The sequence below is a fragment of the Pleurodeles waltl genome, chromosome 5 (assembly GCF_031143425.1).
Source record: "Pleurodeles waltl isolate 20211129_DDA chromosome 5, aPleWal1.hap1.20221129, whole genome shotgun sequence".
Lineage (NCBI taxonomy): Eukaryota > Metazoa > Chordata > Amphibia > Caudata > Salamandridae > Pleurodeles > Pleurodeles waltl.
The window spans coordinates 1250175757-1250190977 of NC_090444.1; the positions used below are offsets into that span (position 1 = coordinate 1250175757).

General features: G+C 45.9%; 1 protein-coding gene across 1 annotated transcript in view; it reads right to left on the reverse strand.

The window, feature by feature from the left end:
• Positions 1-15221, reverse strand: part of LOC138296400 (gamma-aminobutyric acid receptor subunit rho-1-like) — a 459035-nt gene that overhangs the window by 56468 nt on the left and 387346 nt on the right. Inside the window, exon 8 of the mRNA XM_069235486.1 lies at positions 10699-10851. Coding sequence (XP_069091587.1) covers positions 10699-10851 — 153 coding nt within the window. The remainder of the gene's footprint in view (positions 1-10698; positions 10852-15221) is intronic.

Sequence of the window (15221 nt, forward strand, 5' to 3'; positions counted from 1 at the left end):
GAGAAATTTAAGAAAATCCAAATTCGTATATATAGGGACACAAAGGATTTGTGACTCCTCCAGGTCTTGTGCAGAGATTTGATTGGCTGATTACACTTCAACAACAGAAGTGTTGTCAGCTTTCTTGGGACTCGACTGAAGCCGAGTCCCAGAACAAAATGTAAAAAAATACAAATAGGGCCAAGGTAGGAACATCCTGACCCCTTAGCTCCGGTGGTGGGGTCCCAAAGGGACCCCCCCATACCCCAGGGCTAAAAGACATTTTTTTTTATTTTACGAGTGGAGACACAGGGGATCTACCGTAAAATATATATATTTTTTTAAAGGGGGGTGTCTCTATTGGACCCCAAAACCCCAAGGGACCACTACCCCCCAGGGCTTCTATATAGATATATGCGGGGCACATGGCCCCCCTGGGCAAACATAAAACATAAAGAGGTTCCCTTTTGGACCCTCAGGCCCTGGGGACCACCACCCCCGGGGCTACCTTCACTTTGGAGGGGGGCCGCGCTGCCCCCATCATGGACCCATTGATGGCATAGGGGACTGACACCTCCCGGGGCTGGCTCCTGCTAGGTCCCAGGGTGCCTTGAGGGCTCCCCCTGCTCTCCCCAAAAGCTATATAAGGGCTTAAAAATGTTTTTTTAAGAACACAATCCCTATAGATCAGTGTGAAGGTCGCAGACCTTCACACTAAGCTTTGGGGGTTTAAGTCAAGCGGGACTCATTTCCTGTTTCTTTAATTAATAGAAAAATTATTTAAATAATAAATACATTTTTTAATTTTAAATTGAACACAAATATCTCATTTTAACTATATGAGATATTAAAGCCTAAAAAAACTTTCCCTCTCATTTTCTTTCTCTCTTTCTCTCCTTCAATCAGCAGTGCTCTAAGGTAACTATAACTCACGCCCTCACCATGCACAGTCTTTTTGTACAAAATGTTACTGCAAATATTACATTGATATTATCAATGATGTTATCAAAGATGCCATGAGTGCTGTAATTTGTGCCATAATTATCGGTGAATGGCCAGGGTGCGAGTTATAGTTACCTTAGGGCATGAGTTACAGTTACTTGAGATAATTCTAACTACATCAGGTGAATTTCTTTGGTTTTGTACATTTAAATGTGAGCCTAACTATAACCTTCTAACCTTTGTTTTTTTAAGCAAATTTCTATGATTTTTTAAAATTCACATCCTAATTATAATGTCCCTGTAACATTTGGGTTTTTTCAGTGAATTTTGAAAGTTTTTTAAACGTAAGTAATTTTAGTTACTATACATATCCAACCACCGCTGCGCAGGGCCTTTGGCCATGTGTGGAAACGGTTGGCCGCAGAGTCCTGAAGCCAGCCCCATATAAGTACCCAACTGTGCGCCACACATGGCCTTCAGCCGTGCATTGTGGGGGTTGGCTGCAGAGTTTGGCCTTCGGCCAGCCCTTGCAACCAACATCCCTCACCACCCAACCCCACACTGCGCATTGGCTTTGGCCAAACTCAGCGGGAGTTGGCCGCAGGTCCCAATGGCCTCCCCTTCCCCGGATGATTTCTGCTGTGGGGACCCAATCCCCTGGGGTCTGGCCTTCTAAAATGTTTTATGGGGGGGAAGTTGCCCCCCTATCCCGGCTGATTTCTGCTCCATAGACCTCAACCGGGGCCTGGCATTAATATATTCCGTATTTTGGTGAGGGAGACCATGTGGGACCATCCCCCAGGGCCTGGCCTTCTAAAAAGATTTTGGGGGGGATTGGGGGACTACGTTGCACCCTCCCCATGGTGACACCATCTCCCTGGGCCCAGCCATGTGACCTAAGTGCCCCCCAGGGTACCCAGTCACCATGGTTGGGGACCGTGGGGGGAGCCTGAAGGCCCCCACGGTCCCACCTGCCTCACTGCCTCCTAGGGGAGACAGCATTGCTGTCACAGAGCGGGAGCTGCTAAAGCAGCTCCTTCTGTGAGAGGAATGCTCCCTGCATCTCAGCAGGCAGGGAAACAAAGGAAACCTCTGCTTGCAGCAAGGGAGAGTTGTTTGACAGCGGAGTGTTTGCTTTAACTTGGCAGCAGCTCTCAAAGCTGTCACCAAGTCAGTGCAAACAGCTATGTCCCGAGGGTGAGCTCCCTGGGACATAGCCAGAGCCGGCACTGGGGGGTGGCAGTCCCCAGGGCCATGTATGGCTCCTGGAAGGGGGCTTCACGGCCCCTCTCCATCTAGGAATTTGCCTCGGGGAGGTGGTGGTCCCTGGGGTGGGGGACCCCCTTCCTTCTTCTATTTTAGCCCTGGGGAGGTGGTGGTCCCTGGCATGATTAGTGCAGAAATTAGCCCCAGGGAGCTGGCGGTACCCTGGGCTGCAGGGGAGCCACGCAGCGCCCGCATAATTTACTGTTTAGTCCTGGGTAGGTGGCGGTCCCCGGGGCAAATATAAGCCCTGGATGTGGGCCCTGGGCGCCCCCCCCACTTATATTTTCAATGCCTCCTGGACCTGGCCTATCCGGGGGCTTATTAAAAACGAGCGCAGGAGACAGCAATTTTTTTTTTTATTATTACCGGTGATGTTGCGAATTCACAGTAATTATTATTATTATTTTTTTTTTTTTACAAAGTGCTTTTTTGCTTTGGCTGGGTCCCTCTGGGATCCCAGCTCCAGAGCTAAAGGGTCAGGGTCTACCTATCCTGGTCCCTTTTCCTTTTTTTCAATTTTTTGGTGTGACTCTGCTCAAGCCAAGTCCCAAGCTGGCAGTCAACACTTCCTGGTTGAAGTGTTGCCAGCCAACCAGAGCTCTGTATTTCTCTACATGAGTTCATCATTATTCGAGAAGTCATCGTGGTCAGAGATATGCAAATTTGTATTTCCTTTAATTTTCCAAAACACACTGAACGGATTTACACCAAATAACTGAAAATGTAATCTGCTTACTGAAAGTTAGTTTTCTGCCAAATTTGGTGCTATTCCGTCCAGAGATCCAGGTTGTAGTTGCGTTCAAAGCTCCTATGGGAATTAAGATTGGAAACGTGTGTTTTTGACTCCTCCCTTTTTTTTTGGGGCCCCCGCTTGACGTATCACCCCGAAATTTTCTGTGCGCAACCAGAATTACTGGGCACTTTTTTTTTTAAACATTCGTGAAGATTCGCCAAATGTTGCCAAAGATATGGGCAAGTAAAAAAACACTTTTTCCTATGGAAACATGGTCCTAACTATAACTACCTGCTGGCGACCATAAAATAAAATGATATTTAGTTATCTTTTTATTTTACAGCTACTAGCACAGCCAGCAGCATGTGCAGGGAGGTGTGGGGCTGGCCCACGGGCGGGGGGAGATGGGAATGAGAGGAGGAGATGGAGCACCTAAGTGCGCATGTGTGTTTGGCAGGCTGTCTTAGGTGGCCAAACAAACATGCGCACTTAGGTTTCTCCAACCTGGCTTTGTTGAACAGCTGGGCTGGAGAAACTGCAGAGACCCCAGGCAGTGTCTGAGCGGCAGTCCAAGCCTTTCAGACCAATCCTGATGCTGCCTTCATGCTAGATTTAGCATGAAAGCAGCACCAGGATTGCTGGGGAGCCTGTGCTGGTGTCCCAGTGAATGCTGGGACACCAGAAGAAAAGAGGAGCACGAGGCGGCGTCTGTGAAGGTAAGTTTTTTGTTTATTTTATTTATTTATTTTTATTCCCCCACCCCTATCGCAACTACCCCCTTCCTTCCTGCCGCTTCCCTTGAGATTTGCGGCGGCTGTCACTGCAACCCACTGTGTCCATGTATTCCTTGCAAGGGTGGGCACCAGCTGCGCACAGCCCTGCTGCCATTGCACTCCACTAAAGATGCTACCCTTGAGAAATCTGGAAGAGTTCTTCTGTTAGGCTGGCTGAGTCTAGTTGGCTTTGAGTTTTTTTAACAACTACTAGTTGTTGTTTTGGTTCTTGTTTAATGGGTGTTTGATGGTGCTTTTTGCTGTTTTTTCTGTATTTCCTACCTTGTTTTTGCGATTTTAGATAACAAAGACTTTCTCAATACCACGGCTTCCTGTAGTACTCTTCCTACCAGTGAAAATAGTTTGCAAAAACAATTGTGCTGCTACGTGAAAGCAGCTGCACTTTAGCTGAGAAGATAAGATGCTGTGTTATCTAGTGCGGTAGCTGGACAGGGGTTGGAAACCTGGAGGGGGGTGCTGTGACCCTTGGATTAAAAATCTGAGTTCAGGAGGTATTTTGATTCCCTTATTTAAGAAAGGTGTTAGGAATCACCCCCAAGAAAATATCGTCTCTTCGCCTTCCTTAATATGGATAAGAGATTGTTTGTGAAACATCTCACAATAGATATGCTTGAAACATAGAACACAAAATCTTAAATTGGTAACAAATTGGATTCAGAAGGAGGCACAGTATCAGTAATATTATACTCACATTAAAAAGTATTGCTGCTGTGTAACAAATCTACAATGATTTATTGGTTTATAGTGGATTATAGGAACACTTTTGATAAACCTGACAGTGAGAAATTGTGGTATAAATTGTCGATTATTAGTATTGATCCTAATCTGTTGATGTTAATCCAAAAACCTCAGGATGAGACTTCGGAGAGGATACAGCTGAAAAATCATGGTGTCTTTTCCCAAGAAATACCATTACGGAATGGACTTCACCAGTGTTGCATAGTAGCAGCAAGTATATTGAATTTGTACCCATTGTATCTGCAACACAATTTAGTGCTGCACGTGCAGGCCTTCACAATGGTAAGGAAACAGATGCAACTGTTTGTGTTGTGCAAATGCCCATGCAAATCTTTAGTAGATTTGGGCCTTGGGCCCATATTAATACTCTGTTTGAGCCGGACTTGCGTCATTTTTTTTACACAAATCAGGTGCAAACTTAACTCGATATTTATATTTTGACGCTAGACCCGCCTAGCATCAAAATATTGGAGTTAGCGTCATTTTTTGTCTGTGGAAAACTACCTTGTGTCAATGAGATGCAAGGTAGGCGTCCCCGGGCAAAAAATAACTCTAAGGCCCTTATGCCTTATTTATCCTCCCATGCAAAAATCACGCACGGGAGGAGGGCCTTAAATAATGGCACTAAGCCCGCTATTATTATTATTGAACGCCTGGCTATGGGCAGGCATTAGGGGACATGTGGGCCATTTTTCATGGTCAGAGACCATGGACACAGCCCACAGGTGCCTCTCCCTGCACCCTGGGACACCCCCACCCACACCTGGAGGACATCTAAGGATGTGGGGACCCATCCCATATAAGTACAGGTAAGTTTTTTATTTTGTTTTAAAAGTGCCATGGAGGGGCCTAATTTGGGCCCCCTTACATGGCACTGTGCCCAATGGCCATGCCCAGGGGACATAAGTCCCCTGGGCATGGCCATTGGGCTGGGGGGCATGACTCCTGTCTTTACTAACAGGAGTCATGTCCATGGGGGTTGTGTGTCAAAAAAATGACGCTAGTCAGGTTAGAGTCTTTTTTTTTACTCTAACTTGACAAGCGCCATTCTTTCCCACCCAACCTCCAGTTTGCCCTACGTCTCCCCTACCCGGTTAGCATCATTTATTTTTATGCTAACTGGGCCTTAGCGCCGGCTTGCGCCATTCCTTAAATATGGCGCCTGGCTGGTGTCCTGGAATGGCGCTAGCCGGCACTATACTTTTTGATGCAAACCTGCGCTAACGCAGGTTTGCGTCAAAAAGTATTAATCTGGGCCATGGTGTGCAATAAGTCGGTTGAACCTCACAAGAGAACTAGATACAAATATTTCCACACAGAGGAGCTTAGGGCCAGATGTATGAAAAGTTTTTGCACTCGCAAACGGTGCGAATCGCAAAAATCGTCCGTTTGCGAGTGCAAAAACGTGGTCTGCGATGCATGAAAGGCATTCGCACACCAAAAATAAGAAATCGCAAAAATTCGGTATTGCGATTTTTTGCGGTGCGACAGGGTTTTGCGAGTCGCATTTAGCGATTCGGTATTTCCAGTAGGAAATTGCGGGGTGCAAAATGCGAATCGCAAAATCCAAATCGCAAATAGATGCATCAAAAATTTGCAATTAGCGATTTTTCGCAGAATGGCATTTTGCACATGCAAAATACCACTAAGTGAAACCAGGTGGTAACCAGGTGCAACCTATATAAAGAGGCCCAGAATGCCTCAGACTCTCTACCACAATGACTGCACTCTACGTCATGGCGAGGAGGATGAGGATCCTGGCAGGTTTGAGGAGAGGGAGGAGGAGACAGGAGCGCATTTTCAGAGTGCGCATCACACTTTTTGACCTGACAGAGGAGGAAGTATATGAGAGGTATAGGTTGAACTCAGCCATGATACTTGACCTAATAGCTGAGCTACAACCCCTACTGCAGCGCAGAACACTAAGGACACATAGTATCCCCACCCATGTGCAGGTATTATGCTCCTTAAACCTACTCGCCTCAGGTAACTATCAAGGGGTCATAGCAGCGGCTGGGGGGGTGTCATAGAGCACCCTCTCCAGATTCTTCAATGCATTTATCAACGCCATGCTAAGCAAACTCCAACAGTACATCCGATTCCCCCACACCCCACAGGAAATACAGCAGACAAAAATGTTGTTTTATCAGATAGCACAGTTCCCCCACGTCTTAGGTGCCATAGATGGCACACATGTGGCAATATGTCCACCTTCTGTCACAGAGTATGTGTACCGAAACCGTAAACACCAACATTCCATAAATATACAGGTGATATGCAATGCCTCCCATATCATAACTGATCTCGTGGCCAGGTACCCAGGGAGGACACATGATTCATACATCTTTCGCCACAGCGGCATTCACACAAGACTGGTAGCTGGGGAGTTTGGTGAAGGATATCTACTAGGTAATGTCACTCTTTACAATGGCGCATAGATAACAAACCCTTGTCAGATGGCTGAGGTACTCATCAAACCTTCTGTCCCTTTCAGGAGACAGTGCCTATGCAGTGCGCACCTACATGATGATGCCCTACCTCAATCCCACCACACCGGCAGAACGTAGATACAATGCAGCACACAGGGCAACCCGCAACGTGGTGGAGCGCACATTTGGCCTCCTGAAGAGTCGCTTCCGTTGCCTCCACAAGAGTGGAGGGGCACTACAGTACAGTCCAGAAACCACATGTAGAATAGTGGCTACTTGTGCACTCTTGCACAATATAGCTACAACCAGGGGCATACCTATAGAAAATGACACTGAATCAGATGAGGATGATGATCCCATACCACCTCTACAGCCAGCAGACAGGACCAGTGCAGCAGAGGGACGGCAAAGGCGTGCTGACATCGCACACAACCATTTCAGACGTGAGTATGTATAACAAAACTCCACTGACAACTGTACCTGTAGTGATAGAAATGTATTACCTTACGTCAGGTAATTAATTGTGATGAAAGAAGTAAAAAGGTGAATAAGAAAAACGAAAATAAACAAAAGAACTGAGTCCCACACTATTACTTCATAGTGGGGACACCAGTGTCAATGTGGCAAGAGTCACTTCCTCCTCCCTCGCACACCACTGGGGTGCCCAGTTGACTCACTGGCACCCTGAATGTCACCCTCAGTGGCAGTGCTGCACCTGGCACTGTGCCGTCTGGTGTCTGAAGCAGGTACTTGCACACTACTGAGGCTCGAACTGTCCTCCGTGTCTCCCAAGGCAACCTCACTGGGAGTGGCCGACCTCTGTCCCATGACTAGTTCAATCACATTGGTGATTTGGACAAGGCCCTGGACCACATCCCTGCTGGTGTGTGCAGCCTCAACCTGGGCCGCCACAGCACAACGGGCGATGAGGGCGGTGGAGTTGGCCATCCTATTTGAGGACCTGCAGTAGTTCGCAAACATGGTTCGGAAACGGTGATCATGTCTGCGTCGACTCACTCTTTCGTGGCGCAGCTCCTCACACAGGTCACGCACTGCACTGGTCAGCTCCCTAGTGTCCTGAGAGGCCTGCACCTGTCCTTCACGTAGCTGGGTGATATTGTCGTTCAGGGTGTCACTTCGCCGATGCAGGCCACCCATATGTCTGTTGTGGACTCTAAGGTTCCTGTCCAGACTCAGAATTCTCCTGTTTTGAAGGCGCTGTTGCTGCAACAGCGCAGCCTCAAGTCCACCAATCAAGGATGTACCCTCAGATGCCTCCTGCAGTTGCTGCTGGAACACTGTGGCACTTCTGCGATGTGCTGAATGACCCCTGTCCTCTGGTATCTGGCTGCGTCTATCGGGTGCAGAATGGTGTGCTTGGCCCCTCCTGCTGCACATCGGAGTCACCACTGAGGTCTGGAAGTGGCAATGGCCTGGGCCTGCGGCGCACAGTGGAGACATTGACGGACCCACTGGTGTCAGAGGGCAGCTGTGTGTCCGTCTCCCCTACACACGCAATTTCCGTGGCTGCTGTGCCAGGCCCACCTGCAACAACAATATGCAGCATGTCAGTTCTGTATGTTACATTATCTGTCCAGAAATGGCAATAAAGCTATAGGTACTGCTCTACATGGTGTAGTGTGTGTTGTGTTACCTTGGGTGTCACTATGCTTGCTTACATTGTCATGCCACTGTCTGTACTAGTTTGTGGACCACGACTCTCATAATGCATTGTTGTGCTGCTACTAAGATGTGGAGTGGACTACTTCACACACTACTTCACATTACATGCTAATTCCTAAGGGGCTTTTATGCATGCACATATTGGGTTCACACAACAACATTGCACTTACTTGGCTGGTACTTGGTTGAACGGAGGTGTCTATATCTGTGACCCCTGTCACTGCTTCTGGTAGGAGTGTCGATTCCACCAGGTCCTCCAGTGGTGTGGCAGGTGGCTCGGTTGGTGATCCTCCTCCTGTGCTCCTGGCCTCTGCAAGTCTCCTTGCCACCCTCTCCTTTGCCCGGGACCGCAGGTCATACCAGCGTTTCTTGATCTCCTCAATGGAGCGCTGTGCCACTCCAATAGCGCAGATTTTACTTTGGATCTCAAGCCATAGTCTTCTCTTCTCACTCTCTGGCACCTGGAGGGATGATTTTGCCAAACAGGCGGTCATGGCTCCTCACCACCTCTTCTGTTAATACCTCCAGCTCCTGCTCACTGAACTTCAGTTTGCGCTTCCTCTCCTGCTTCTCCTGTATTGGACCTTGGGGCTCCATTGTGGCTCAGTGATGCTGCTCCTTCAGAGTGCTGCTCAGTGTGGCTGGGCTTCTCTCACTCAGGATGCTGGTTTGGGTGTGGCACCTGTAACTGCTTGGGATGACTCATTTCCTGCTGGTGATGTCATCAGGCTCCTCCAGGTGTGCATTCTCGAACTTTCTCGCATTTTGCGATTTTTTTACCGAATCGCTAAAAAATCGCAAATTGCGAGAATGCAAATTGCGATTTGGTAAATAGGCCTCGCAAACCACAAATAGCGATTTTTAAGAAATCGCTAATTCCGAATCGCAATTTTGTTGAATGGCCAATTGCGACTCGGAAATAGCGATTTCTTATAAATCGCATTTTGCGAATCGCAAACCCCAGTTTTCATACATCTGGCCCTTAAACTGCTGGATCTCTGCAAACCTGTTATAAATCTGTTTATCTTCAAGAGCTCTTGAGAGCTGCTGGCCACACATCAAAGACTGACTTTACCACCTATTTCTCAGATGCATTTGTAAGTCTGAAAAACTCACTAATCAAAATATTTAGTTCTGTAGCTTATATCTTTTTGTGGTTCTAACGATCTTATTACCCACAGGCCCAATTAAAAAATATGTAAATCTATGCATTGTAGATGGATGCCTACCAATGCAGAGGTTTATGAATGCTCGAGATACACAGAATATCTCTGCGAATTGGTGAACAAAGCCCTAATAAACAAATACCGAAGTGTGCAAGAAGGTATTATTTCAATATCTTTTTTCTCGGCAGAGCAAAAAAAGATGCACCCGTCCACCAATATAAACATGGGGGCTATCCATGCATTTGCCATGCTGGAAAGGGTGAGAAAGGAATGCTATTTTGGAGAAGTACATGTCCAGGGACCAGCAGGCGTTCACAGGTTTTGATTAGAAACAACTCTTCCCAGGTAGACCTGCGTTCCTACCCCCGATTAAAAAGTAACTCCACTGGACAATACCACTTGTGTGTGAAAATACCCGCTGATTCTGATTTAGTGAATTAGCATCTGTAAGTTTCCACATAGAGAACACTTTAAGCAAATTATATATGTACAAAAAAGGTTTCAGGAGTCAGCAATGAAGCAGAATCCCTGGGAACAAGAACTTTCTTTTATAATTATCTTGCCATAAAGCTTTGGACTACCTTTGGTTTCAAGACGGAAGACCAAAAAAATAGGACTAAACTTATCTTTGGATTGCTGACAAATAAGATTTAAATGTTTTATTTATATTTCCACTCATGTATGGTCTCCCTCCATCAGCACTGGATCAAAGAGAAGAAACATTGGATATTTCGAAAGAAAAATGGAGTAAAACACACGAATACTCCTTTCTCATATACAAAAAAAATTTCAAATACAAATACTCACCAAATGACCACCTTCCAGTCATCATCATGATTCTTGGCTCGTGCTGTAAATACGGACCACCTCACATTTGGGAAGTCGTGTGGAGTTTTCTTGTTCACAGTGACATGAAGAATGGAGATTTCTAAACATTACACATATTTTACAGACACATATGTCCTTACCCAAAGGAACTCTGGCCGGCACAGCCCTACGGTCAATCCAGAAGGACACCCAAGACAGCATGACCATCAGAGTGGCTGGAAAGTAGGTCTGGAGCAGGAAGAAGAAGATGTGACGACGTAGTGTGAAGTTGATATAGAGACGGTTGTACCATCCTACATTGATTGAAGAAAAAACAGAAAGACGTCTTAGAGCAGAAAATGGCGATTTTTAAAAAAACACCTTTAAAACCTGTTAGAAGCCCAACTTTTTTTCTTCTCCCACCTCAAAAGTATAACTGATGTGTAAATGTTCAGGATAGGGAATCAGCAAATTAAGGGCCTGATTAAGAACTTTGCAGATGGGTTACTCCGTCACACAGTGGCGGATATCCCATCCGCAAAATCTAAATCCCATTTTATTCTATGGGATTTAGACTTCAGCCAACCGAATATCCATCACCGTGGTGATGGAGAAACCCATCTGCCGAGTTCTAAATCAGGCCCTAAGTCTAAATTCAGATGAATATAAATAAATGTGTGCATTCTTTTCACTCCAGCTTCTTCTGTCGAAATACTCTGGTGCACTTTAACTACCATGCTTAAAAAATATGTTTCCTCAAAATCATTTTCTTTGTCTGCTTTACATAGCTTGGTGGGTGGATTCCAGAGTTGTTTTGCAGAGCGAGCAGTTACTCTCCCCTGTGATTTTCACCATTTTCTCAGAATTGAATATATTGATTGTTTCTATATACTGTATAGGTCTTATCTTTGGAGATTAGGACAAACAATAAAAATCTTAAGTGGCTCCTCGGCTATGGATCTCTTGCATCAAAATGAGCAAGAGTTGGCTGTTGTATTAGGTCAAGGACCTAGACTACCTTGTTGCAAATACATCAGACAGTAAACTCTATGTTCCTCTTGTTAGTAAAGGGGGATGAAAGCCATGGTATTGTAAGTGTGCTCAGTACAGACAAGGACCTTCCTGGTTATTCCTAGCATGTAGAGTAATATTGAGGACAAAACTGTTCTTGCAGATCTTAAGACCTGAAAGCCTTATGGTGGTCTTCCCCCCAACTTTTTGCCTGCCTCCCTTTCTTTTTTTTACCTCGTTTTTACTGGTTTTAGAACTATGTGCACTTTACCATTGCTAACCAGTAATAAAGTGTGTCCTCTCTCCACTAAATCATGGAAACATTGGCCTAACCCCAAATGGCATATTTAATTTACTTAGAAGTCCCTATTAAAGTGCACTACCTGTGCCCAGGGCCTGTAAATTAAATGCTACTTTCGGGCCGGCAACACTGTTTACATAAGTAGCCCTCAAACCATGTCTCATGCCTGCCATTGTGTGTGCAGTTTTGCACTGTCATGTCGACCTGGCAAGATACACCTCTTGCTGGGCCTAAAATGTCCTTTTGTATACATATAAGTCACCCCTAAGGTAGGCCCTATTTGACTCCAGGGCAGGGTGCAATGTATTTAAAAGGCAGGACATGTACTTCTAAGTTGTATGCGCCATGGTATTGAAAAACTCCTAAATTCGTCTTTTACTATGGCAAGGACTATCTTTCCCATAGAATAACATTGGGATTACTTTATTACATTTTATAAGTGTAATTCCCAATCTGGAAGAGATATGTTTGTCAAGTTTAATGTCTCTGAACTCACAATTTAAAATCACAATTTATGGTGAAGTGGGATTTTAAATTGCAGTTCTGAAAATGGCACTTTAGAAAGTGGGTATTTCCTTTTCTAAAGCATTCTGAGACTTTTGCCTGTGTGCATATGTGGGTGACAGCTGGGCTTTATGCATTTCCTCCAGACAGCCACAACCAAAGGGAGCTTAGGTGTACCTGATGGGCTATTCACTTCCTGATGGTCCATCACCAGGCTGATGGGTCTTCCTCAGCTGGATGGAAGAGAGGAGCTGACACGTGCAACTGAAAGGGATGGGCATGTCCCCAAACAAGGAGCTGCATTCCCCCTGTATTGATTCTGGAGCCATGGCAGGAAGGGCAAGGACCTTGTGCACTTTAGAGTTTTTCTTTGAAGTCTCCCCCACTTCAAAGGCACTGCTGGTTATAAGTACTGGACATCTGCCACCAGAAAGGACTGCTGTGCTGCTACATGGACTGCCTCTTTGCCTCTCTGCCACTCTGCTGGCCTTTTGCTTTGCTGAGCTGACCAGCTGCCCTCCTGCCAGGCAATTTGAAGGACTGGACCTGCATCTCTCCATCCCAGGATCAAAGTACTCCAAGGGCTTGCTGGCTCGCCTCCTGTTTTTGAAGTCTCAGGGACACAAAAGACTTCTAAAACTCCTGCTACAGGTCCTGGACCTGTCTTTAACCTGCTTCTGACCAGCAAGAGGCGCCCCCTCAGTCCTAAGCCCTTACAAGTTGTTTTGTGGCTCCTTAAATCAAGTTTTTGGGCTCTTTGTGACTGTGAATGGGCCCGCTCGCACTGGAACCCTGCTGCTTGCATGAAGAATCAGCATGAGCCACCACAAGTTTGCACAGCAAGCTTCGATGCTCATGACCGCGAGGCTCCAGTCTGTCTGTGCGCGAGACACCAAGCTGACTCCTCGTGCCTGCAGACCACCACCACTGATGCACCTCTTGCACCCAGCAAAATTCTTCCGCATGAGTGGCTTAATTTTGAGAAGGTAAAACTTCATGGGGACTTACCTGGGGCTGTTTCCGACCCAGGCTCCATCATGGTCGGCCGGAACCTCTGGATTTCATCCTGTCTAGTGCTACCAGATAGCCCCGGTTGGCAAATATGCTTGTAAGCACTATATTACATTTTAATGTCTAAAATGTATATCTTGACTTCTACCTATTGGATTATTATCATTTTGGTCTTATTTTACACATAAAATTAAGCTCTCTTTTCTTAACCAGTTGTGGTGTCTTTTTGTGTGGTGTTTGTGTGGTGGTTACAAGGCCTATCTATCCCATAGGGTACCATTGGGATTGCCATGAACTATCTTTTAGGTGTAATTTCCCATTGGGAGCAAATAGATATATGGAGTTTGCGGTCTCTGAACTCACAATTTAAAAATACAATACATCTTTTGGTGAAGTTGGTTTTTGAATTGTAGGTTTGAAAATGCCACTTTTAGAAAGTGGTCATGTTCTTGCTTAACCATTCTGTGCCTCTGCCTGTCTGTGGAATACACGCCAGGGTCAGGATCACTGTTGGGCAGTTTGTGCATTCACTCTAAACAGTCACACAAAGGAAGCTGACGTGTGCCCTGCATATCCTGATGGCCCATCACCAGGCTGATGGGTCTTCCTAAGCTAGAGTGGGGGGAGGAGCTGACAGTTGCATCTGAATAGGGCTGTGCCTGTCCTCACACAAAACAGTCTCCATTCCCCTGGAGTGTGTCTGGGGCCAGGGCAGAGAAGGGCAGAGAAGGGTAGGATCCTGTGCACTACAATGAATTCTCTTTGAAGTTGCCTACTTCAAAGACAGAAATGAGTATAAATACGGGACCTTCAACACTTTTGTGGTGTTTTTCCTGGGTTACTGTGTGTGCGTACAAATACTTTACACATTGCCTCTGAGATAAACCTGAGTGCTTGTCCCAAGCTACTAAGGGGGTGAGCAAGGGTTATCTTACCTGTGTGGCCCCCTTACCCTGACTATAGTGAGGATCCCTACTTGCACAACCCTCTATGCCGAGATCAACAAAATACTCACCAGAAGGCTGCAGACCATTTAGAACTCAGCAGCCAAAATCACTCTCAACCTTACACTTCTCACCCACACTTTCAAGTAACTACAGAACACTGAGCCAGCAATCACATCTGCATTTACAAACTTCAGATATCTCCACTCTTCCAGACTCCTACTTGCACACATCCCTCACATTCGGAGAAACAGATCAGGCAGTCAAGCCTTCTCCTACATCACTCTAAAAAGAATTTAGAGCGTTACAATTTTCCATACATCCTTAGGCTGACTTCCGGAATATGTTAATTACAGTATTTCAACCTATACGTGATATCACTGAACTATTTTGTAAAATGTTCTGTCACCCTGTACCCAGTGTGTTATCGCACTACTTTAGGAACTATCCTACTAAATAAGTACTTGTAGATAAAGTCATGGTTGACGAATGACCATGGTCATTTGGTAGCAGTTATTTACCTGCAGAGCTACAAGAAAAGCCATTAATCCACAGACTTCAACAAATGATGTTCTGAAACCTTTAATTTGCATTCCCATGGAAGGTTCAAATAAGATGAGCATACATGAGTAACAAACCAGCAATAGATAGTCTCCTAGGAATGTATGTCGGAACCACGCCTGCCGGAACAACGCATGCCTGAACAAAGAGGTCGGAACAACGACCTCGTTGTTACCACTAATGCCTTTACCACGAATGCCTTAACAACGATTTTTCGTTGTAAAGGCATTCCTGGTAAAGGCATTAGTGATAGACATGCATTGTTCCAGCATGCGTCCCCCCTGGCCCCCACCCCTAAAAATTACCATGACCCCCTCATCCCCCCTAAAACCACACCAACCCCCCACCCTTG